Source organism: Strongylocentrotus purpuratus, unplaced genomic scaffold (genome assembly GCF_000002235.5).
Source record: "Strongylocentrotus purpuratus isolate Spur 01 unplaced genomic scaffold, Spur_5.0 spur5_scaffold_12, whole genome shotgun sequence".
Taxonomy (NCBI): Eukaryota; Metazoa; Echinodermata; class Echinoidea; order Camarodonta; family Strongylocentrotidae; genus Strongylocentrotus; species Strongylocentrotus purpuratus.
Window position 1 is genome coordinate 6,936,515 of NW_022145597.1, and position 19,320 is coordinate 6,955,834.

General features: G+C 33.9%; 1 protein-coding gene across 1 annotated transcript in view; it reads right to left on the minus strand.

The window, feature by feature from the left end:
* Positions 1-19,320, minus strand: part of LOC105446614 (NLR family CARD domain-containing protein 3-like) — a 32,088-nt gene that overhangs the window by 2,114 nt on the left and 10,654 nt on the right. Inside the window, exons 5-9 of the mRNA XM_030982560.1 lie at positions 18,166-18,330; positions 17,449-17,619; positions 16,740-16,904; positions 10,128-10,492; positions 6,322-6,415 (exon numbers count right to left, since the gene is read on the minus strand). Of these exons, the coding sequence (XP_030838420.1) occupies positions 6,322-6,415; positions 10,128-10,492; positions 16,740-16,904; positions 17,449-17,619; positions 18,166-18,330 (960 nt within the window). The remainder of the gene's footprint in view (positions 1-6,321; positions 6,416-10,127; positions 10,493-16,739; positions 16,905-17,448; positions 17,620-18,165; positions 18,331-19,320) is intronic.

Sequence of the window (19,320 nt, forward strand, 5' to 3'; positions counted from 1 at the left end):
AACCCTTACTAGGGTATTATTATGACTCTTTTGTATTGTTACCTGACTGCATATTTAACGTTGCCTTGTATACAATGTATTTAGTTGCTGATGAGCCTTCGGGCAAAACAGACTGTACAACACTTATTAATAAAGTTGAACCTTTTCAACCTCTACATCAATATATGTATATATACATATATATATAATTATGTTTACATATTCAATACATTTCAGATATCAATAACACGTTACAGTAGTCCTGCAAATCCATGAACATGTGAAATATATCAAAGAGAAATTCACCGACTTTCAGATGATTCAAGAATTTCTCAAGGCAATCAAAGAGCCTTTACAGAAGAACGATTTTGTTCAATACAGCTCGAACAAAGAGAATACACTTCTCACAACGTAACGAACAAGACTCCATTTCACTTGCCCTTATTCAGGTGTACTACGCACCAACTGACAAAATCATTACAACACAGGCATTAATGGAAATGATCATTACAATATAGACATAAATGGAAAAAAAATATATAATAGAGTATAAATTGATAAGATGTTAGAGTATAAACACTGTACAGGAACATTGGATGTTTGGAAGATATAACTTGAAATAAGTTGTGATTGTAGATAAGAATAAACCTTTGACATTTTATAACATATCACATGGGCCTATAACCTATTCAGATCTACTGATCATAGAAAAAGCATAAACATAACTTACATTGCATCATTGTGATGGGAAATAGACACGTATTCTAGTGCTACTTAACATAACGATAATAATTATGTAAATCGAGAGATGTGTTCCATCAAACGACATTTTCCAAACCATTTAATGAAAAATTATCTTTGTCTTACTACCCCCTGTCCACTCCTCTCTGTATTACTATCCGTCTTACTACAACAACTGTTGTATGCATGTCGTAAAAAAGTCTAGATTGCAGGTATACACAATATTTGATCTTGATTAGTTTAATACAAGAATATTATTACAACGAGATCGAAATTACTAATTCCTCTCTCATCCTGCATGAGTTTGACAAGAAATGACAATGGTAATTGAATACAAAAATATAAACACGAGATGGGGTAGACTTTCTCTACATATACAGCAATGGCAGTTGCATGCATGTCAACACATTTTATATGATGACATAACAAGTATTGTCCTGATTAGTTGCATAAAGAAATCAATATTAAAATGAGACAAGGTTACTAATTTCTTTCATAAATATTATATTTACATCGACGAATGTTACATACATGCCACAAATAGACTAGATTGTATGTATACACGATCAGATCACGATTTGATATAAGAATATCACAAGGAGACCAAGGTGACAAATTCCTTTTTTTTTTCTTTAAAAAAAAAAAATACTATACATCAATAACTGTTTCATGCATGTCACAAACTAGACTATATTATTTCAAAGTTAGGATCGTGATTAGTTGGTTGTATCCGCACTGGAAAATAATGTAATGACAATATATTTTAGGGTGATAAAAATAATAATAATAGCACGACATGTATGGTTCATGTGGTTATATGGTTTGAATGGATTTGTAAGAAAACATTGAGTAGACAAACTGTTTTCTTGTCACAGTTTAACCACATAAACTATCTGCAAAATATAATTATACTTCATAACATTGTATTTTCTTTAAACCTTTTATGTTCATGAAGCACGACATACTCTCAGGCTAACAACCATGACCAAACTCTTCAGTGAAGTATTGGCCATGCATGGCAAGTAGTTCAAGATATAGAAGTTATTAATGATTAATTTAAATTATGTCAACTCAAATCCAATGTGTATGGATTTTTCTATTTCCATTTGACTGAAGAACAAAACAAAACAAAAAACATAATTCCAAAAAATAAATGATATGATGAATATAACATATTTACAGACATGTACACTGTTCATATTATATATATATATTTATCATATTTGTGCATGTACAACTTATCAAGAAATGACCATGTTCACTTCTTGACTATAACGATTAGATTGAAACAAAATATGTTCAATACTTTGATGTCGAAAGCAAGAATTTATTGGATACGACAGAAATAATACTAAATCTTGTCTAGATCGAGTATATACATTTAAATACATTCTGCACATGGTGTTTTCAACAATCTTTCTTGACAATGGATGAATTTTCGGTTAAACAGGAAAAAGTCGATACAAATTACTTTACCCGTAGTTCATGAAATCATTCCTGGTATACCGGAAATTCTTACAGAAAACATGTATCACGATGATGAAGGATATACCAACAGATCATTACAGATAAGATTCCTTATGACCTTGTTATGAAAGTACAATGCAATATATTATCATCATCATTACAGTATAGTCAATATGAGTATACAGAAACCGGTTGAAATTGTATTAAACAATCAATTTAGATTTGTTCAAATTCTTTTCGATCCATTTCCTATTTCACATTTTACGTTCCACATTGTCAGTTCTATTTACCTGTAATGTAATGATAGTAGCAATGAAAACAAATTGTGGGTACAAATAAGTTCACAATTATATCAAATCAATTTTATTTGTTTGTAGTTACTTGAGAAAAAGGGGAAATGAAGAATCCTAAGGTAAAAGCATAGCTTGTTGGTTGTAGCGTGTATATCGTAGGCTCTTGGTTGTATTGCATAGATTGTTTTAACAGTATAACCCATCTTATGGTTATCCTATTTACATCACCAGGAACCCCCTTTGTAAGATTATGTAAAATGGTAAGGGTTCACAAGCCGTCAAACTTTGAAACGTGATTGAAATAAGTTTCTGGTTTTAATATATGTAAACTTATGGTATCCTAAGTAGATGTACTTATATTCAGAAATGAATAAATTTCATTAATTGAAATCTAAACAAAAGACAACGCAATAAATTGCTGCCCTTAGCCATTTGAGATTTTAGTCGAGTCTTTTCGATGATACTGACACAAAATTGATACTGAAACAATGAATGGAGAAGCTTAATTAGTTAATCAAGACAGGTAAGGGCGAAGGTATCTTTTTTCTATACCATCCTTCCAGATTCGAGGAGAACACAAGTGAGCCATTAATTTGTTTGTGCATGTTTGAAAGACATTTTATATACCAGTAAATAAAAAGATGTTTACTGTGTGTTGCCTTGTTTCCTCTTATTCCTCTTCCCTGTCCTGATTTCTTTGTGTTAAATCTATCGTGCTATCTTTTGATTCCTGCTTAATACCGGCTTCCTCCTATATGCTCTCTCTCTCTCTCTCTTTCTCTCTCTTTCTCTCTCTCTCTCTCTTCTCTCTCTCTCTCTCTTTCTCTTTCTATCTCTCTCTCTCTCTCTCTTTACTATGATATAATAACGATGTACTTGCAGTATTAGCACAAAAATGCTTTGCTTAGGTCAAAGTACTTCGACGAGGCTGCATAGAATAAAAAATTCGCCCCGAAAATAAGTCGACCTTCTCCATATGCTTCAACATAATTATAAAGTTATTAATTAAAAGTATCGAGACAGGGTATAAGCAGTAATATTTGTATGAAACTGTATTCCAAGCATTTTAACTCTCTATATATCCTTTAATTAGTTATTCGGGACTTTCGGGTAGCCTGGTTACCTCCACACTTGACAAGTTTCATTTTGAAGTCCGTAGTAGTCTTCTGCCATCATGTGGTCTGATTAGGGTCATCTTCCAACGTTGATACGTTTGCTTGACGGCCAAACGACATATTATGACCGTTGTGGTCAGTCGTCATACCACGTCTTCTATGATTATGGAAGCATAAGAATACCAGAAATGATATGTACTTTATATAATGATGGTTTTCTAAAAATATGTACCTTTCAAATAAGCAAAGTATTTTTGCAGTTGAATTTGAAAGAGGTAAATTCGATATTATCTATTTAAATAATCATAGTTTGATTTGATTTCATGTGATTTGTATACATTCCATATACATCAACATATCTACATTTACTATCTTATAACTTTAGATGTATATGATAATGACATGGTATATACAGAAAAGGGGTCGTCTTAAGCATAAGCTTGAAGTGACGTCCTCTCGAAAATGGAAATAAGAATCCATACAATATGAAGCAATGCATGGAAATTAGGTTTGATTTTCTTTTCTTCTGCATTCATGTATGTATACAGTTTTTCGATAACAATAATAATATAAAGTACAATAAAAAAAAAAAATCTGACAATAAATCATAAATAAATAAATAAGCAAATACATATAGGCCTACATATAAATTGTTATTTTTAAAAACGAAATGATGAGCTGTCATAAATACTAAATTTCCCCAAACATTATAAAACATTATAAAATTATTTGCGGAAGAATTGTAGGTAGTTAGGAAGGAAGCAAGATAAACAAAAAAAGCATAGAAAGAGAAGGGACAGAGCTGGGAGGGAGAGCAAGTAACATTAATTACAGTATTGGGAGGTGTACATATTATATATCAAGTCAAGTTGTGCATGTTTAAATAATCACCGTTGGACATTTACTATTCATGACAATAGGCACATTCTTAAAATAAATTATAAGTTAAAAATTAGTTTAAAATAAGTTAAAATAAGCTTCCAGGGATTGAAATTCATGTAGGTCAGATATCTAACGAGTAAATAGTTTGCATTCAGTTACGTCGAATTTATTTGTATGTTTTAACATTTAAATCCAATCAGTAAGGCGATGGATTCATTCACATGTCTTCATTTGAAGAATAGAGAAATTTATGTAAAATGCTAGGATATCATTTAGTAAAACCAAAGTTAGATTTGAATTTGAATACTATTTGCAAGCAATTGTATATTGATAAATAATTTTGTTCAAAAAGGTACTACAAGGATTAAATTTCAGGCAGGGAAGAGTTGACATATATATACATGTAGTATGGTGTTATTATCATGACCAAGGTAGCAGGCAGAGGAGGAGAAGACAGATATAGGCCTAAACTCCGTACCTATCACCTATCTTAATATCACTATTTTTTCATGAAATTTTATTTGTAGTTGTTTTTATTACAGGATTAGGAATATACAGGCAGTTTGATTGGAAAAATGCAGGCCACAAACAAGATAATGCCTCTTTCCAATGTAAACTCGTTTATAAACTACCGTGTGAGTCAAAAAAAAGTTTACACCTCGAAAATTGCTAATTATTTTAATAATCATCTATGAACAGTAAATTATTATACATCTCATGAAAGAGTGTTTTATCCCAAACAATTTGGTATCATTTTTGTGTGGTATGTGGTCACGCTTGGATGAACAGGACGCATTGTTTGCGAGAGGGCAAAAATCGACTTTCGCCAAAGTGATGCCTGCTTATGTATTATGTTGGGATTAGCGGAGTTAGGTAATGAATTGAATGTATCAAATGAAATGCTTTTTGCAGAAGCAAAGTCACACACAAACACGCGCGCACAAAATAATGTTTGTTGATATTTGATATTCGTTATTTGATACTTGTGGCATGATTAATTTTGTTAGGGATGTTATTTGGATCTGCAAAGACCGAATCAATTCCCAAATCCCAAATCCCAATTGTTTTACTCAAACATCACATAAGCAACTTTGGCACAAGTCTATTTTTGCACTCTCGCAAACAATGCCTCCTGTTCATCCAAGCGTGAACACATACCACACAAAATTATACTAAATGATTCGGGATAAAACGCTCTTTCATAAGATGTAAGGTGTAAACTCACACTGTATACCGGATATTGCTCGAAGAAGCATGTTTTATGTAGCGAATTTTTGCCATGGTGCTAGTGATTCGTTGGAATTTCTTTCAAATACACACTTGTATATTCAAACTCATGGATATTGCTATACAGAAGCATGTTTTTATCTTTCTACTTTTCGCTACGGATTTAAGTAGAGTTTATTTAGCTGAGATGCATAGCTACATGGTCATTTGACAAATTTCTTTGAATAGAGCTATAGTTTAAGATACTGGAAATTTTGCGTTTTTTCATCAGACATTTAGATCATGTCGCTTAGGACGAAGTGCAATGAGCGTTTTTGCCTTATACATCATGGACATGAAGGAAAATTACCTTTCTCTATGTCTGTTATATTTCAGTTTCCGGATATCATTACACAAATCAAGAACAAACCTATTGCTAGACATGATCATTTTAATCAGGCCAGAATAAGCACATTAAAGACAGCTTAAATTGTGTATATTGTTGATTCTCGGGTATCGATTGGGCGGATTTAAATATGGCTAATACAAAAAATAGCCTACTTTGAATCGATGGAATGCCAGAAAGAGGGAGAAATATCAATCGGAGGATGGGCATGTAATCAAGTATTATATCTTACCCCATGATGCTTCACGGTGACAGTCAGCTTGCCTTCACTGTTTACCTCAGCAATTAGTGGATCCAGATCCGCGTTGGTACAACACCAATCCAACCTATTGTAATAAAGCAGTACATTTCGGGGGCACAATACATTATCTTCTGAACTAACCTGATGTACGAGATGTATGCTATAAGGTGTGAGAATAGATGATAATTCAATACACATCATTTTGCTCTGTATTTAGATTGCATGACTGCAAACCATGGTATCATAACTGTGTATGTAGGATATAGCAAGGGTGTGAATATCATGATGAATAAAATAATTAAAGTATTGAATCTAAATTTATCTTAATAAAATCGCATTGGTATTAATAAATCCTGAAATCGAGAGAACATTAGATTATGTAAAATATTGTAAAATCTTCTATACAGCACCCTATCATCTAATCTTAAAAAATAGCCAATTTTGAGATGCATTCCAAACCTTAATGCAACTACCCTAACTAGTTTGGCAGTAATAACGATAGTTGGCTTGTGGGGCAAAGTGTTTTGTCAATTGTCTTTGATAACACCATTCAAATGTGTTAAATTAACGCTAGTTTTTCTCTTATCATGCTTATAATCAGGCATCTAGGTTATATCAACACCAAGTAAGCATATGTCTAAAGGTAAGGAAGAAATTAAAATTCGAATTTTTATCTTAATATCGTTGTAAATAACCGATTTGAACGAATCAAGTGCCCAGGCAACCCAATGGTCAAATGTTAGTTAACAGACTGAACACATTTTCTCACATAACTATGTAAATGAGCATTCATCAAAAAGATAATGATATTAATATCTGTTTATAACTTGCCATGATCTAAGATCCCAGTTGAATCAGTGCGAGTGATATAATTGATATTGCCCATGCCATTGAACATGATTGATACATTTTAATATTACTATAACTAGTGAATTTCACATGATAAGCAAATTAGCTTCCACCATTAAAATATCACAAATTTGATATTGTCATCTTAAATTGCATCCAAGTCCACTCTTACAACAATTCATGTATTGAAAGCTATGTATTATGGGTCTCCAGACATGGTGGATTAATTTTCTGATTTACATTGTAAATATTTAGCCATCATAATTATATGCAAATATAAATTCAAATTATAACTTATGATTTTAATACCAACAAATGAAAACTTAATTTGCATATTATGCATAAAGTTTAAACCCATCTTGAAATGCAATCATCCTTTTCAGTGGAACAATGCCAGTATCCATTGCATTATTTGAACTGATTTAAGTGGGATCGTAGATGGCAGATTATGAAACAAATCTTATTTTTTATTTTTTTATTATTTCTATCTCTCTGCCTTAAGCTTTTGCAAACATTAATCCTAATATGGATTCAAAAACTTGTCCACCTTTTTCATTGACTTTGAGAACATTGCACTGAATACGTGAATTGTTCACATTGGTTATTTACAACGATATTGAGATGAAAATGTGAAAGTTAATCTCTTTATGATTGTCTCTGAACAAAAAGCCAACAAAACCCCTACAAGTGCATTGGCTGGAATGAAACGTGTAAGGCGCTATCTATTTTTTTCAGCGGCTGGTTCAAAATTATCGAATATTTGTGGGGCTCCACAAATATTAGGAATGGTAATATTTATGAATATTTCAGCCGTCTGTGAACCGATGTTGATCAAAGATGATTTTGTCATTTAAATTGTATGTTCTTTCAAATTTTTCACTCAGTTTTTCATTATCTCATACAAAATTATTTTGGGTAGCACCCTCTTTACTAAAACTCAACTATCCCTATAAATTTTCTCAAACTTTTAGTATGTTGGTTAGAGTATTACATGTATCCTAGTTCACTGAAATGGGATAAATTATTTTGCAATTTGTTTGAGAAAAGGAAAATCGATTGGTCTTGATGGAATATCAGTATTTATCTTGAAATTAAGCGCCATTGAAATTGTTTCCACCCTCACCTACTTATTCATTAATCAATGAAAACTAGAAAATTCCCGAATACTTGGAAAACGGCTAAGATTGTGCCTATACATAAGAATGTCGATAAATCCTCCCTTGGTAATTTCAGGCCAATTTCGATATTGCCCTTTGTGACAAAGATTTTAGAACGAGTTGCAAAACACCATTTACTAGAGTACTAGCATGAAAATTATATTTTGTGTAGGGAACAGTCTGGATTCAGACCTAAGCATTCGACAACATCTACCCTAGTAAAGGTCACAGATTATTGGCTTCAGGCCATGGACGATTCTTAATACATAGGTACTGTATTTATCGATCTGCAAAAAGCATTCGACACTGTCGACCATCAAATTCTTATGAAGACAATGCATAACATCGGTATCAAAAATATGTCTAGTCACTGGTTACCTATCTAAGTTGAAGTCATAGCTATCTAAGTGGAATAACATGTAAAACCCTTGTAAATCATTCTCTTTCATCTTCCAAATTCATATCGTGCGGGGTCTCGCAAGGGTCGCTTTTAGGGCCCCTCTTATTTGTTATGTACGTTAAAGATCTTGCCAAATATATTAAATCAAGCAGTTTAAAGTTATATGCAGACGACACGGTGATATTTTACTCTGATACCTCAGTACGCGAAATTGAGTCAACTCTAAACAGCGACCTACTTCTATTACACCAGTGGATGAAGGAAAATAGACTAAGAGTATATTATGAATAAACTGTTTGAATGTTGATTGGTAGTCGATACGTGCTGTCGAAAGAAAAGAACTTAATTAATATCACCCTCCGTAAGACCAGAATGCATGAAGTGGAAAATTTCAAGTACTTAGGTGTCATTTATGATGAGCAAATTAAAAGGAATATTCACACTGATGCGATGGTGAAAAAATAGGGCAAATAGTAAGCATTCTGGTAAATTAAGAAGCACCTTGAATAAATCTCTATCAAAACTAGTATATAATGCAGTTGTTCTTCACAACTTCGACTACGGAGATGTTGTATATGGTTCGGCCTGTTAATATTTAATTGAAAGATTTCAAAATCGTGCTGGGCGTTTGATTTTACATATCAATCGTGACTTTCATATACCCAATTCAGAAATTCACAATGCCCCTAACTGGGAGTCGTTACACGACATGAGAAATCAGCATTTGCCAGCTTATATGGGGGAGGACTTTCGCAAAGTTTAAGTCCTCATAACTGTGTGTTGTACCTTCTTAATATCCTTCAATTTAGTCACAAATTAAAGTCATGTTTGATATTTATGTTTATGGTTAATTCCATAAATTAGGGACCCACTTAATGACATTTTTAGTGTCCTACTTCCATAAGGAACCCACACGTATTTGTGGCTCTGAGTAAAGGCTTAAATAGTGGAGTGAGATTGTAAAGTGATTCTTGGTGTCAGGATGCGATATTATGCTTGGAAATTACTTTACAATCTCACTCCACTATTCAAGTCTTTACTCAAAGCTACAAAATACGTGTGGCTTCCTAATGTAAGTGGGACACCAAAAATGTCACAATGTGGGTCCCTAATTTATGGAATTACCCAAATGCTTTTTGGACCCCATGGAAGACTAGTAGTGTCGTGCCTGGCAACTGAATATGGTTTATCCAGCCGTTCCATTCATACATATGTATATACTTGTATTGTATGTTGGTTTCAAAACGGAAAATAAATACTACTACTACTACTACTACTACAGTCAAAGGTTACCAACATGTGTCGTTCCACAATGTGTTGTACATGTACATTTGTAAGATTTTGACTATAATGTGGCAATCATTACCCTTGGAAATCAAAATGAGACTCACTCTATGCTTGTCAGGTTTGGATGGGTCTTCATGAGTTGGATAATCTCAGCTGCCTTCTCGTTGAACAGGCCAATGCGGTTTATGGACAGCTTGGTGAGCCCAGGACATGATGTTGTCACTGCCTTGCAAAATGACATGGGATCATTCAGTCTAGTATGTATTTGTCCCCGGATGTGAAGATGAGTTAGATGATGGAATGGAGAGCAGGCCATTGTGACGATGTTTGATGAGACATTCTCCTTGGCAGACCAGTCCAGTTGGAGGTTTTGAACTCGGGGACATGAAGTATGAAGTCCAAGATTCCACAGACTGGTCACATGCTTACCATACACAGACAGCTCATCTACTGAGGTTATTTGACGAGTCTACATGAAACAACAGCGGTGCAAAAAGGCTCGATCATTAATATGCTATGAAGGCAACCAACAATAACGTAAGAAATTATATTATATAACATGACTCATTATTGTTTTAATAAAGTAATTTTATTGTTCATATCATGCTTGGTAAAAATTCCACAATAATGCAATAATAAAACTTAAAGGGTTTGCATCAGTTTAAAGTAAAAGAAACAAACAAACGCATAGTTTTGTGGAAAATGGGAGAAACAATACAATTTTTAAGCTTTTGGTTGCCGAGAAATAAAGAGAATCTTCCATTGACAGTATATTTTCGATGCTGTTCCGTATGAACTATAAACGATTTATTTTTCCAAAATATTAAAAATACTTCTTTGCATTATCGACGTTCAACATTTTTTAACATTTTTATTTTTTCTCCGCTTTTTCTGAAACCTTCGTAAAATGTTTCTTTAAATTGTCTGTTTCCACTTAACATGAACAAAGCCAACTTAATATTAACGTGTGTTATTATCCTCCCTTTTCAGTGGAAGATGACGGGATTGTAGTACTCATTTTAATTTTTTTTATTGTGATATTCGTTTAGACAGGCTTTACAAAATCATTCAAATGATTTCACCTTAATGAAAGTTACACATTTCATGATGAAAAAAATAAGTAACATAAATCTATATAGAAAACAGCTTACGGCAATCATTCATTAATCGATATCTAACGACTTTAATACAATATGCATGGTTAAACTTTATCCTAATTTGAAGAACAAAATTGATATATAAAATCATGCATAGATTTACTAAACAGCCCGTAGTATGTCGTCTTAACTTGATAGCAAGGCAAAAACATTATCCTTTCCGCAATTCTCGCTACCCTAAATAGGTACGAAAATCTCGAAATTCGCGAGACGAGGTAATTTTCACTCTCTCGGGTCGTCACTACAACTTCCGGTATAGAGTCCCATCCCGCTGGCGCTAGCGCCTGTGTTCGCTGTGCAGAGTTTTCACGCACGCTAAAATCGATGCCAATCAGTGTAATTTGTACAAAAGAAAACCATCGTCACTGATGTCAAAAGACGCAAAAAACAAGACCGAGCAGACGACATATTCGGTGCATACACGTTGTGTGGCGACGGCGTTTTACGTTTGCGCTATCGCGCCTAGTAATATAGCGCCTGCACAGGAAGCTGTAATGTCGAAAAGCTATCCCATAATGCAATGCGCGTTTTCAGGATTTTCCCCGGATCTCGGCAGAATCGCTATTTGGGGTAGCGAGAATTCCTTTATCATTCACATTTAGCCTGTCTAGTTTTTCTGAACCCATTTCTTTTGAGCTTGGAACAAAAAGGGGATTTTTTATTTCATTCTTGGAATAGTAAAGGTACATACAGGTGTCTCTCCATCGTCGATGTCAACTGGTCTGACATCCCTCAAGCTGAGTGACTGGAGGCGTGGTAGCGAGAGAATGGAGCGTAGTCGACATGGAGTTATGGAAACATCCCCCATACCAAGCGTTTGGATCTGTGGAAAGATTATTTATTACACTGTCGCTCATAAAGGTGGAATATTTTAGTTTTACCCCAATTTATGGAATTATTTTAAAAATAATTTAAAAATAATAGATCTAGATAATAGTATACATTCTCAGATTTTATTGAATATAATTTGCCAATGTGTGTTTTGCGGGACTGCTAAAGCATGTGTATGCTACTATGCTTATTAACTAGGGGACCTGGACGCCCTCAAGTCATAAATGACAGTAATGAGGATTAATGCCCCACAAAAGGGCACTAATATAGCACATCGACACGGTTTTGATCCTGGGGCCTCACAGTTACGAGGCCATTGTTTTGTCACTGAACCATGACTGTACGCAGCGGGGGCCTAGGGTAGGGGGCAGTTTACATAAATTAAAAAAAAAACAGAAAATGCAATAAATTGTCAATAATTTATTGCATTTTACCCCGGTCCCCAACATAAAAAAATCCTCTGGACGGCCATGCATTATGGCTCAAGGCATGGGCCCACAGAAGATTTGTTTATGTTGGGAACCGGGGTAAAATGCAATAAATTATTGAAAATTTATTGCGTTTTCTGTGGTTTTTTTTATTTATGGAAAGTGCCCCCTACCCTAGCCCCCGCTGCGTACAGTCATGGTTCAGTGACAAAGCAATGGCCTCGTAACTGTGAGACCCCAGGATCAAAACCGTGTCGATGTGCTATATTAGTGCCCTTTTGTGGGGCATTAATCCTCATTACTGTCATTTATGACTTAAGGGCATAGGTCCCCTAGTTGATAAGCATAGTAGCATACACATGCTTTAGCAGTCACGCAAAACATATATTGGCAAATTATTATTCAATAAAATCTGAGAATGTATACTATTATCTAGATCTATTATTTTTAAATTATTTTTAAAATAATTCCATGAATTGGGATTAAAAAAAAATATTCCACCTTTATGAGCGACAGTGTAGTTCACACCGAAGTAGAATTCACAATGCTATCTAATTATTGTTTTTACTAAAATAAACACCTTTTTAAATCACAACTAAAATCAGATGAATCTGCATCTCAGTAACTTTATCATTCACTAAGTCTGATTATTTCGTCTCTATTTCTGCTATAGTTCAAATGAATCAACATCCAATAATTATTTTTAAAAAGCATTTTAATACGCATGGCATGATTTAATTCAATAGAGGTTTCTTTTTTTATCAATGGGATGACATTACATCAAAATGATATCTTCAAGAGAGTATGTTTTACTTTTTCCCCTTTGTTTTCAGTAGGCTCAATCCATCTGTTTCTTTCAACGTGGATTAATAAGCAATTTATTAATTATTCTAAATTCACTAGATACAAAAGGACACTCGCATGAATACATATTGCTTCAGATATCGTTTATTAGACAAGCACATGAGTTGACATTGTGCTTGCCATATTGTTGATATCAGGTATATATTACAAGAAAATTGTGAGAACAGTCTTAGGCAATAGTTGTTTACCTGGTAACTTGGTAATGTGGAATACGGTTAAAATCAGTTATATCATGAATTTATTACATTAATCGGTTCGTAATGCGTTGTAAACGAAAAAAACATTATGATCCAAATACTCGTGCATGGTAACATAAATTATTTATCTACTATTACAAACTATTAGTTGAGGAATACATCAGAAGGACTTTTCTTTTGATTATTTTAGTTAATCAATTTTTATGAATTAATTATCTTTACTATAAAATCGAAGAGATAAACACCGTGGTATTATGCTTGGTTATTCAAAGTAGGCCTATTAGAATCTAACATTTCTACATTGCCAAATAGTAACGAATAACCATCTGTCTATAGTCAATAATGATAAATATATAACAAATTATGTAATATATACATATACATGTGTGTTTAAAAGAAAAATCCAAGTGATTTTTAAGATACATCTATATTTTTAATTCCATGTTTACATTTAGTAAGGAGGGACATCATTCTCCTTTATGAGTACATAATGTTTCAAACTTTTCAATCCTTTAAAAAATGGGCAAACATTCTAATATCTCCATCTCATGATATAAGAAATTGCCAAGAAAGATCAAGAAATAATAAATACAAGAAAATAGTCTACGAGAAAACATTGACAGGGGCTGAGAAAGCGAAAGACAGAGAGCTTGAGAGAGAATGAGAGAGAGAGAGAGGCAGAGAGAGGCAGAGAGAGATAGAGATAGAGATGGAGAAAAAAAGGCCCAAAGGGTATTGGGTGTGGTAAGAGAAAAGAAAGACGAGATGAATAAAAACAAACAAATGTAATTAACTAGACTTTAATTCGTCAATTAGACGAATTAGGTGATACGTATGATAGTGGTTTACATAGCGAATAATGCATTACACGATATATTATTTTGTAAAATGCTTCTCCCATTTATATGCTTCTCCCATTATGATCTATTCATATGTCAAGATTAAATTGTGTCTCCTTGATCATCTTGGATCTAGGGAAGATAGATTGAAACAATATATGACCTTTGACCCTGTGCAGTAACCAGTTACACATTTGACTCTAATTTACATCATGAAGAACACCTTTTGACGATTTTTATCTTATTCAAAGAAATGAAAATGTAATTGATAAATGATTATCATCATTATGATAATGATGATCATGATGATCATGATCATGATCATAAGCGCGATCATGACATCTTATTGAAAAAAGAGGGTTGATTTAGATAGCATATAGTCTCAGCTACAACATACTCAAAAATCAACAAAATCCAAGCCGAAATAACGGCGATATTGCTCGCAAAAGACAGGAATGTAGAATCCAGATTTGAAAAAAGTCATCTCCTATAGGGATTACACGCAAAAAGTAATGGATTAAGTGAAAATAGGGTAATAATAAAGTAAAAAGGGTTATTTATGACATTATTTGCGAATCTACGTGTTTAAATAATCAAAGGAGATGGTACAGTGAAGGTCAAAAGGAAAAAAAAAGTGAAAAAAAAAGTGTTGGAGACACCCGGAATCGAACCAGGGATCTCGAGGTTGGAAGTCAAGTGCGTTACCGATATACCAAAACATCTCCCATAGCGATTACACGTAAACGGGAAATGGAATTCAGAAATCCTACTTTGCAAGTGAAATATGAGCATAATCCCGGCATCTGATCGAAATATAAAAGGCACACGTGTGATAGCTTATTGTCTCAGCTACAACATATTCGAAGCTCAGCGAAAACAAAGCTAAAATATGGGAGATTTCGCTCGCAAAAGACAGGAGTGTAGAATCCAGTTTTGAGAAAAAGTCATGTCCCATAGAGAATACACGCAAAATGTGAAAAATTGACATGCCTCCTTTAATCGCAAAAGTACGCCTTGATGCCTTAGTCAAAATGAAAAATTGTGACAACTATACTTGTAGCAAATTGTCTCAGCTAGAACATATCAAAATTTAAAAGAAAATTGATCAACATTTACAGAGATACAATTAGTTTTCCAAAAATATGCTGACGTCATAATATGCAAATTGAAATTTTGAGTTTGGAGGCCATTATGATGACATCATGAGTTAATTGAGGGTCAAATGAGACATGAAATCATATCTCCAACTCATAATCTATCTAAATATGAAAACATATTGGGAGTTCCCATCCATTCTGAACAGTTACAATGAATTTTGTATAGGCATGTTTTTGCCAATGTATGGTGGATAAAGATAACGCAGACCTGCGCGTGCTGTCAACTTTGACGGACGCTCATTGCGTTATTAAAAGGTGAACAAGTTATCAAAATGCTTGGAAAAATGTACCAAATATAATGACAGAAAAAATTCGGCGATTCTATATTGCAAAATGCCAGTACGCGCGAAAATGCGCGCGCATGCGCGTGTGCGTAATTTTTTTATCAAATGCTCCATATAGCCTGAAACGGATGTAAAAAAAAATTTGGATGATTTGGAGCATTTTAATTTTTTTCGCGCGCGTAAACGCGCGGACATAAGCGTACGCGCATTTTTGCGCGCATTTATTGACTTGAAATTGACCGGACGGATATTGAGTTTAATCATGATAAATATGAATGAAAAATGGCTTTCCTTTATGAAGATATGATCATAAGTTGATTTTCACAAAATGGCGCCTGGATGACGTCACGATGACCTTGACTGTCTGAAAAGTCACACAGTTCTAAGTTAGACTAAGATCTATCATCATTGAAAGTTTCATGATAATGGCTTTATTCAGTCTTGAGATATCCTGCGAACAAATTCGAGGAAGAATAATAAAAATAAATAATAATAATAATAATAATAATAAAGAAAAATCTTGACGAAATCAAAAGGTGATACGTTGACTTCGTTACGTATCACCTAATTATAGCTAGTTAAAAAACAGAAACCGTGTCTTTTCAAGCAAAATAAAAGTGTTATAATCGTTTATTTACAAGACACATGTAAAGTTAACTTCTTGCGACTATTGACACAATTTAAAAAAAGAATGCGAAATAAAAATTACAGGATTTTATACACACTTTTTATGAATCTATATCATTATGACACCACAGGTCATTCTATTCACATGATTTGTTTCCTTGTTAGCATGGTCAAACTATTTATTATATCGATATGAGAGTTCTCGTTTATAATGTGAATAAAAGATTTCTTTTTAAAAAGTGTGAAAATACAGTTACCCCCAAAAGTTGAATTTGAAGAATGCAAAACTATTTGGAACAAATCGTTTCCAATTGAAATCTTGTTTGGTATACCTTTGATTTTGATGCCTCCCTGGCCATCGTCGAGTAGAACTCATCACTCAGCCCCGCAGAGTCCAGGTTCAGTGATCGAAGATTTGGCATAGAGCAGAGACCTCTCGCGTAATGAGAGGATGCAGCAGAACCCAGATATGCGTCATGGTGCTTTAGCTGCTCAATCTGGTGATGTGATAGGACAGGTTGAATAGAGTGAATAGTATCATCAAGTATAGACGACGTGATTTTTGAGCGTAATTAATGTAAAATCACAAACCTCTAATTAACTTTTAAAGCAAGACAAAAAGAAGTAGAGAGGAAGAGAGAAAGAGAGAGAGAGAGAGAGAGGAGGGATACAAAAAAAAAGGGAAATGAAAATGTTATATTCGTCTATTTACAATGCACATGTAGAATTAGTATAATGGGACTAATCGCATACTATAAGTACTTTCTTTCTTTTGTTTAAAACCGCATACTATTTATAGGATAAATAATTTTATAGTCGCTTTTTAATTAATCTATATCATTCTATAACTTTTGTTCTTTTCACATTATTTGTTTTCCTTGTCAATATAGCCAAACGAATATGAGAGTGCTCGTGAATTATGTTTACAAAGATTTCTTTTCAAAAAGTGTAAAAATACAGTTACCCCATATGTTGATTTTGGAAGAAAGCACAAATATTTCGAAACAAATTGTTTTCAATTGAAATCGTGTTTGGGTATACCTTTGATTTTGATGCCTCATCGGCCATCGTCGAGTAGAACTCATCACTCAGCCCTACACCGTCCAGATCCAGTGATCGAAGATTTGGCATAGAGCAGAGACCTCTCGCGTAATGAGAGGATGCAGCAGAACCCAGATTCAGATCTTCGTCCGTGTGCTTTAGCTGCTCAATCTGGTGATGTGATAGGACAGGTTGAATAGAGTGAATAGTATCATCAAGTATAGACGACGTGATTTTTGAGCGTAATTAATGTAAAATCACAAACCTCTAATTAACTTTTAAAGCAAGACAAAAAGAAGTAGAGAGGAAGAGAGAAAGAGAGAGAGAGAGAGAGAGGGGGGGGGGGATACATAAAAAGGGAAATGAAAATGTTATATTCGTCTATTTACAATGCACATGTAGAATTAGTATAATGGGACTAATCGCATACTATAAGTACTTTCTTTCTTTTGTTTAAAGCCACATACAATTTATAGGATAAATAATTTTATAGTCGCTTTTTAATTAATCTATATCATTCTATAACTTTTGTTCTTTTCACATTATTTGTTTTCCTTGTCAATATAGCCAAACGAATATGAGAGTGCTCGTGAATTATGTTTACAAAGATTTCTTTTCAAAAAGTGTAAAAATACAGTTACCCCATATGTTGATTTTGAAGAAAGCACAAATATTTCGAAACAAATTGTTTCCAATTGAAATCGTGTTTGGGTATACCTTTGATTTTGATGCCTCATCGGCCATCGTCGAGTAGAACTCATCACTCAGCGTCACCTCGTCCAGATTCAGTGATCGAAGATTTGGCATAGAGCAGAGACCTCTCGCGTAATGAGAGGATGCAGCAGAACCCAGATCCGCGGTCTCGTGCGTTAGCTCCTCAACCTGGTGATGTGATAGGACAGGTTGAATAGAGTGAATAGTATCTATCATCAAGTATAGACGACGTGATTTTTGAGCGTCATTAATGTAAAATCATGAACCTCTAATTAACTTTTAAAGCAAGACAAAGATAAATAGAGAGGGAGAGAGAGAGAGAGAGGGGGGGGGGGGAGGGGATATATATAGCCAAACGAATATGAGAGTACTCGTGACTTTTGTTTACAAAAATTTCTTTTAAAAAAGTTTAAAATACAGTTACCCCATAATGTTAAATTTGAAGAAAGCACAAATATTTCGAAACAAATTGTTTCCAATTGAAACCGTGTTTGAGTATACCTTTGATTTTGATGCCTCATCGGCCATCGTTGAGTAGAACTCATCACTCAGCCCCACACAGCTCAGATCCAGTGATCGAAGATTTGGCATAGAGCAGAGACTTCTCGCGTAATGAGAGGATGCAGCAGAACCCAGATCTGCGGTCCTGTGCGTTAGCTTCTTAATCTGGTGATGTACCAGGACAGGTTGAATAGAGTGAATAGTATTGTGGAGTATAGACGACATGTTTGTTTTTAAATATTCTTACTGGAATTAAGTAACATCTTTATTCTGTACTTATGATTTTAAAGCAAGAGAAAAAGAGGAAGAAAGAGCAATAGAAGGGTGACGGAAACAGAGACAGTGACAGAAAGAGAAAGAGAGAAAAGGCCCAAGGGAAATGGGTGTGGTAAGAGAAAAGAAAGACGAGATGAAAAAAGACAAACAAATGTCATGAATTGTAGATAGTTGGAAAAATAAGTCCGTGTCTTTCAAGTAAAATAAAAGTGTTATGTCCGTGTATTTACCATAAACATGTTGATTTATTTTCCTGCGACTATTGGCAAATTACATGGAATTTCTTTTTTTTAAATGCAACATACTATTTATAGGATAAGTTATTTATACACGCTTTTTGATTAATCAATATTATTTTTATACCGAAGTTCGTTATGTTCA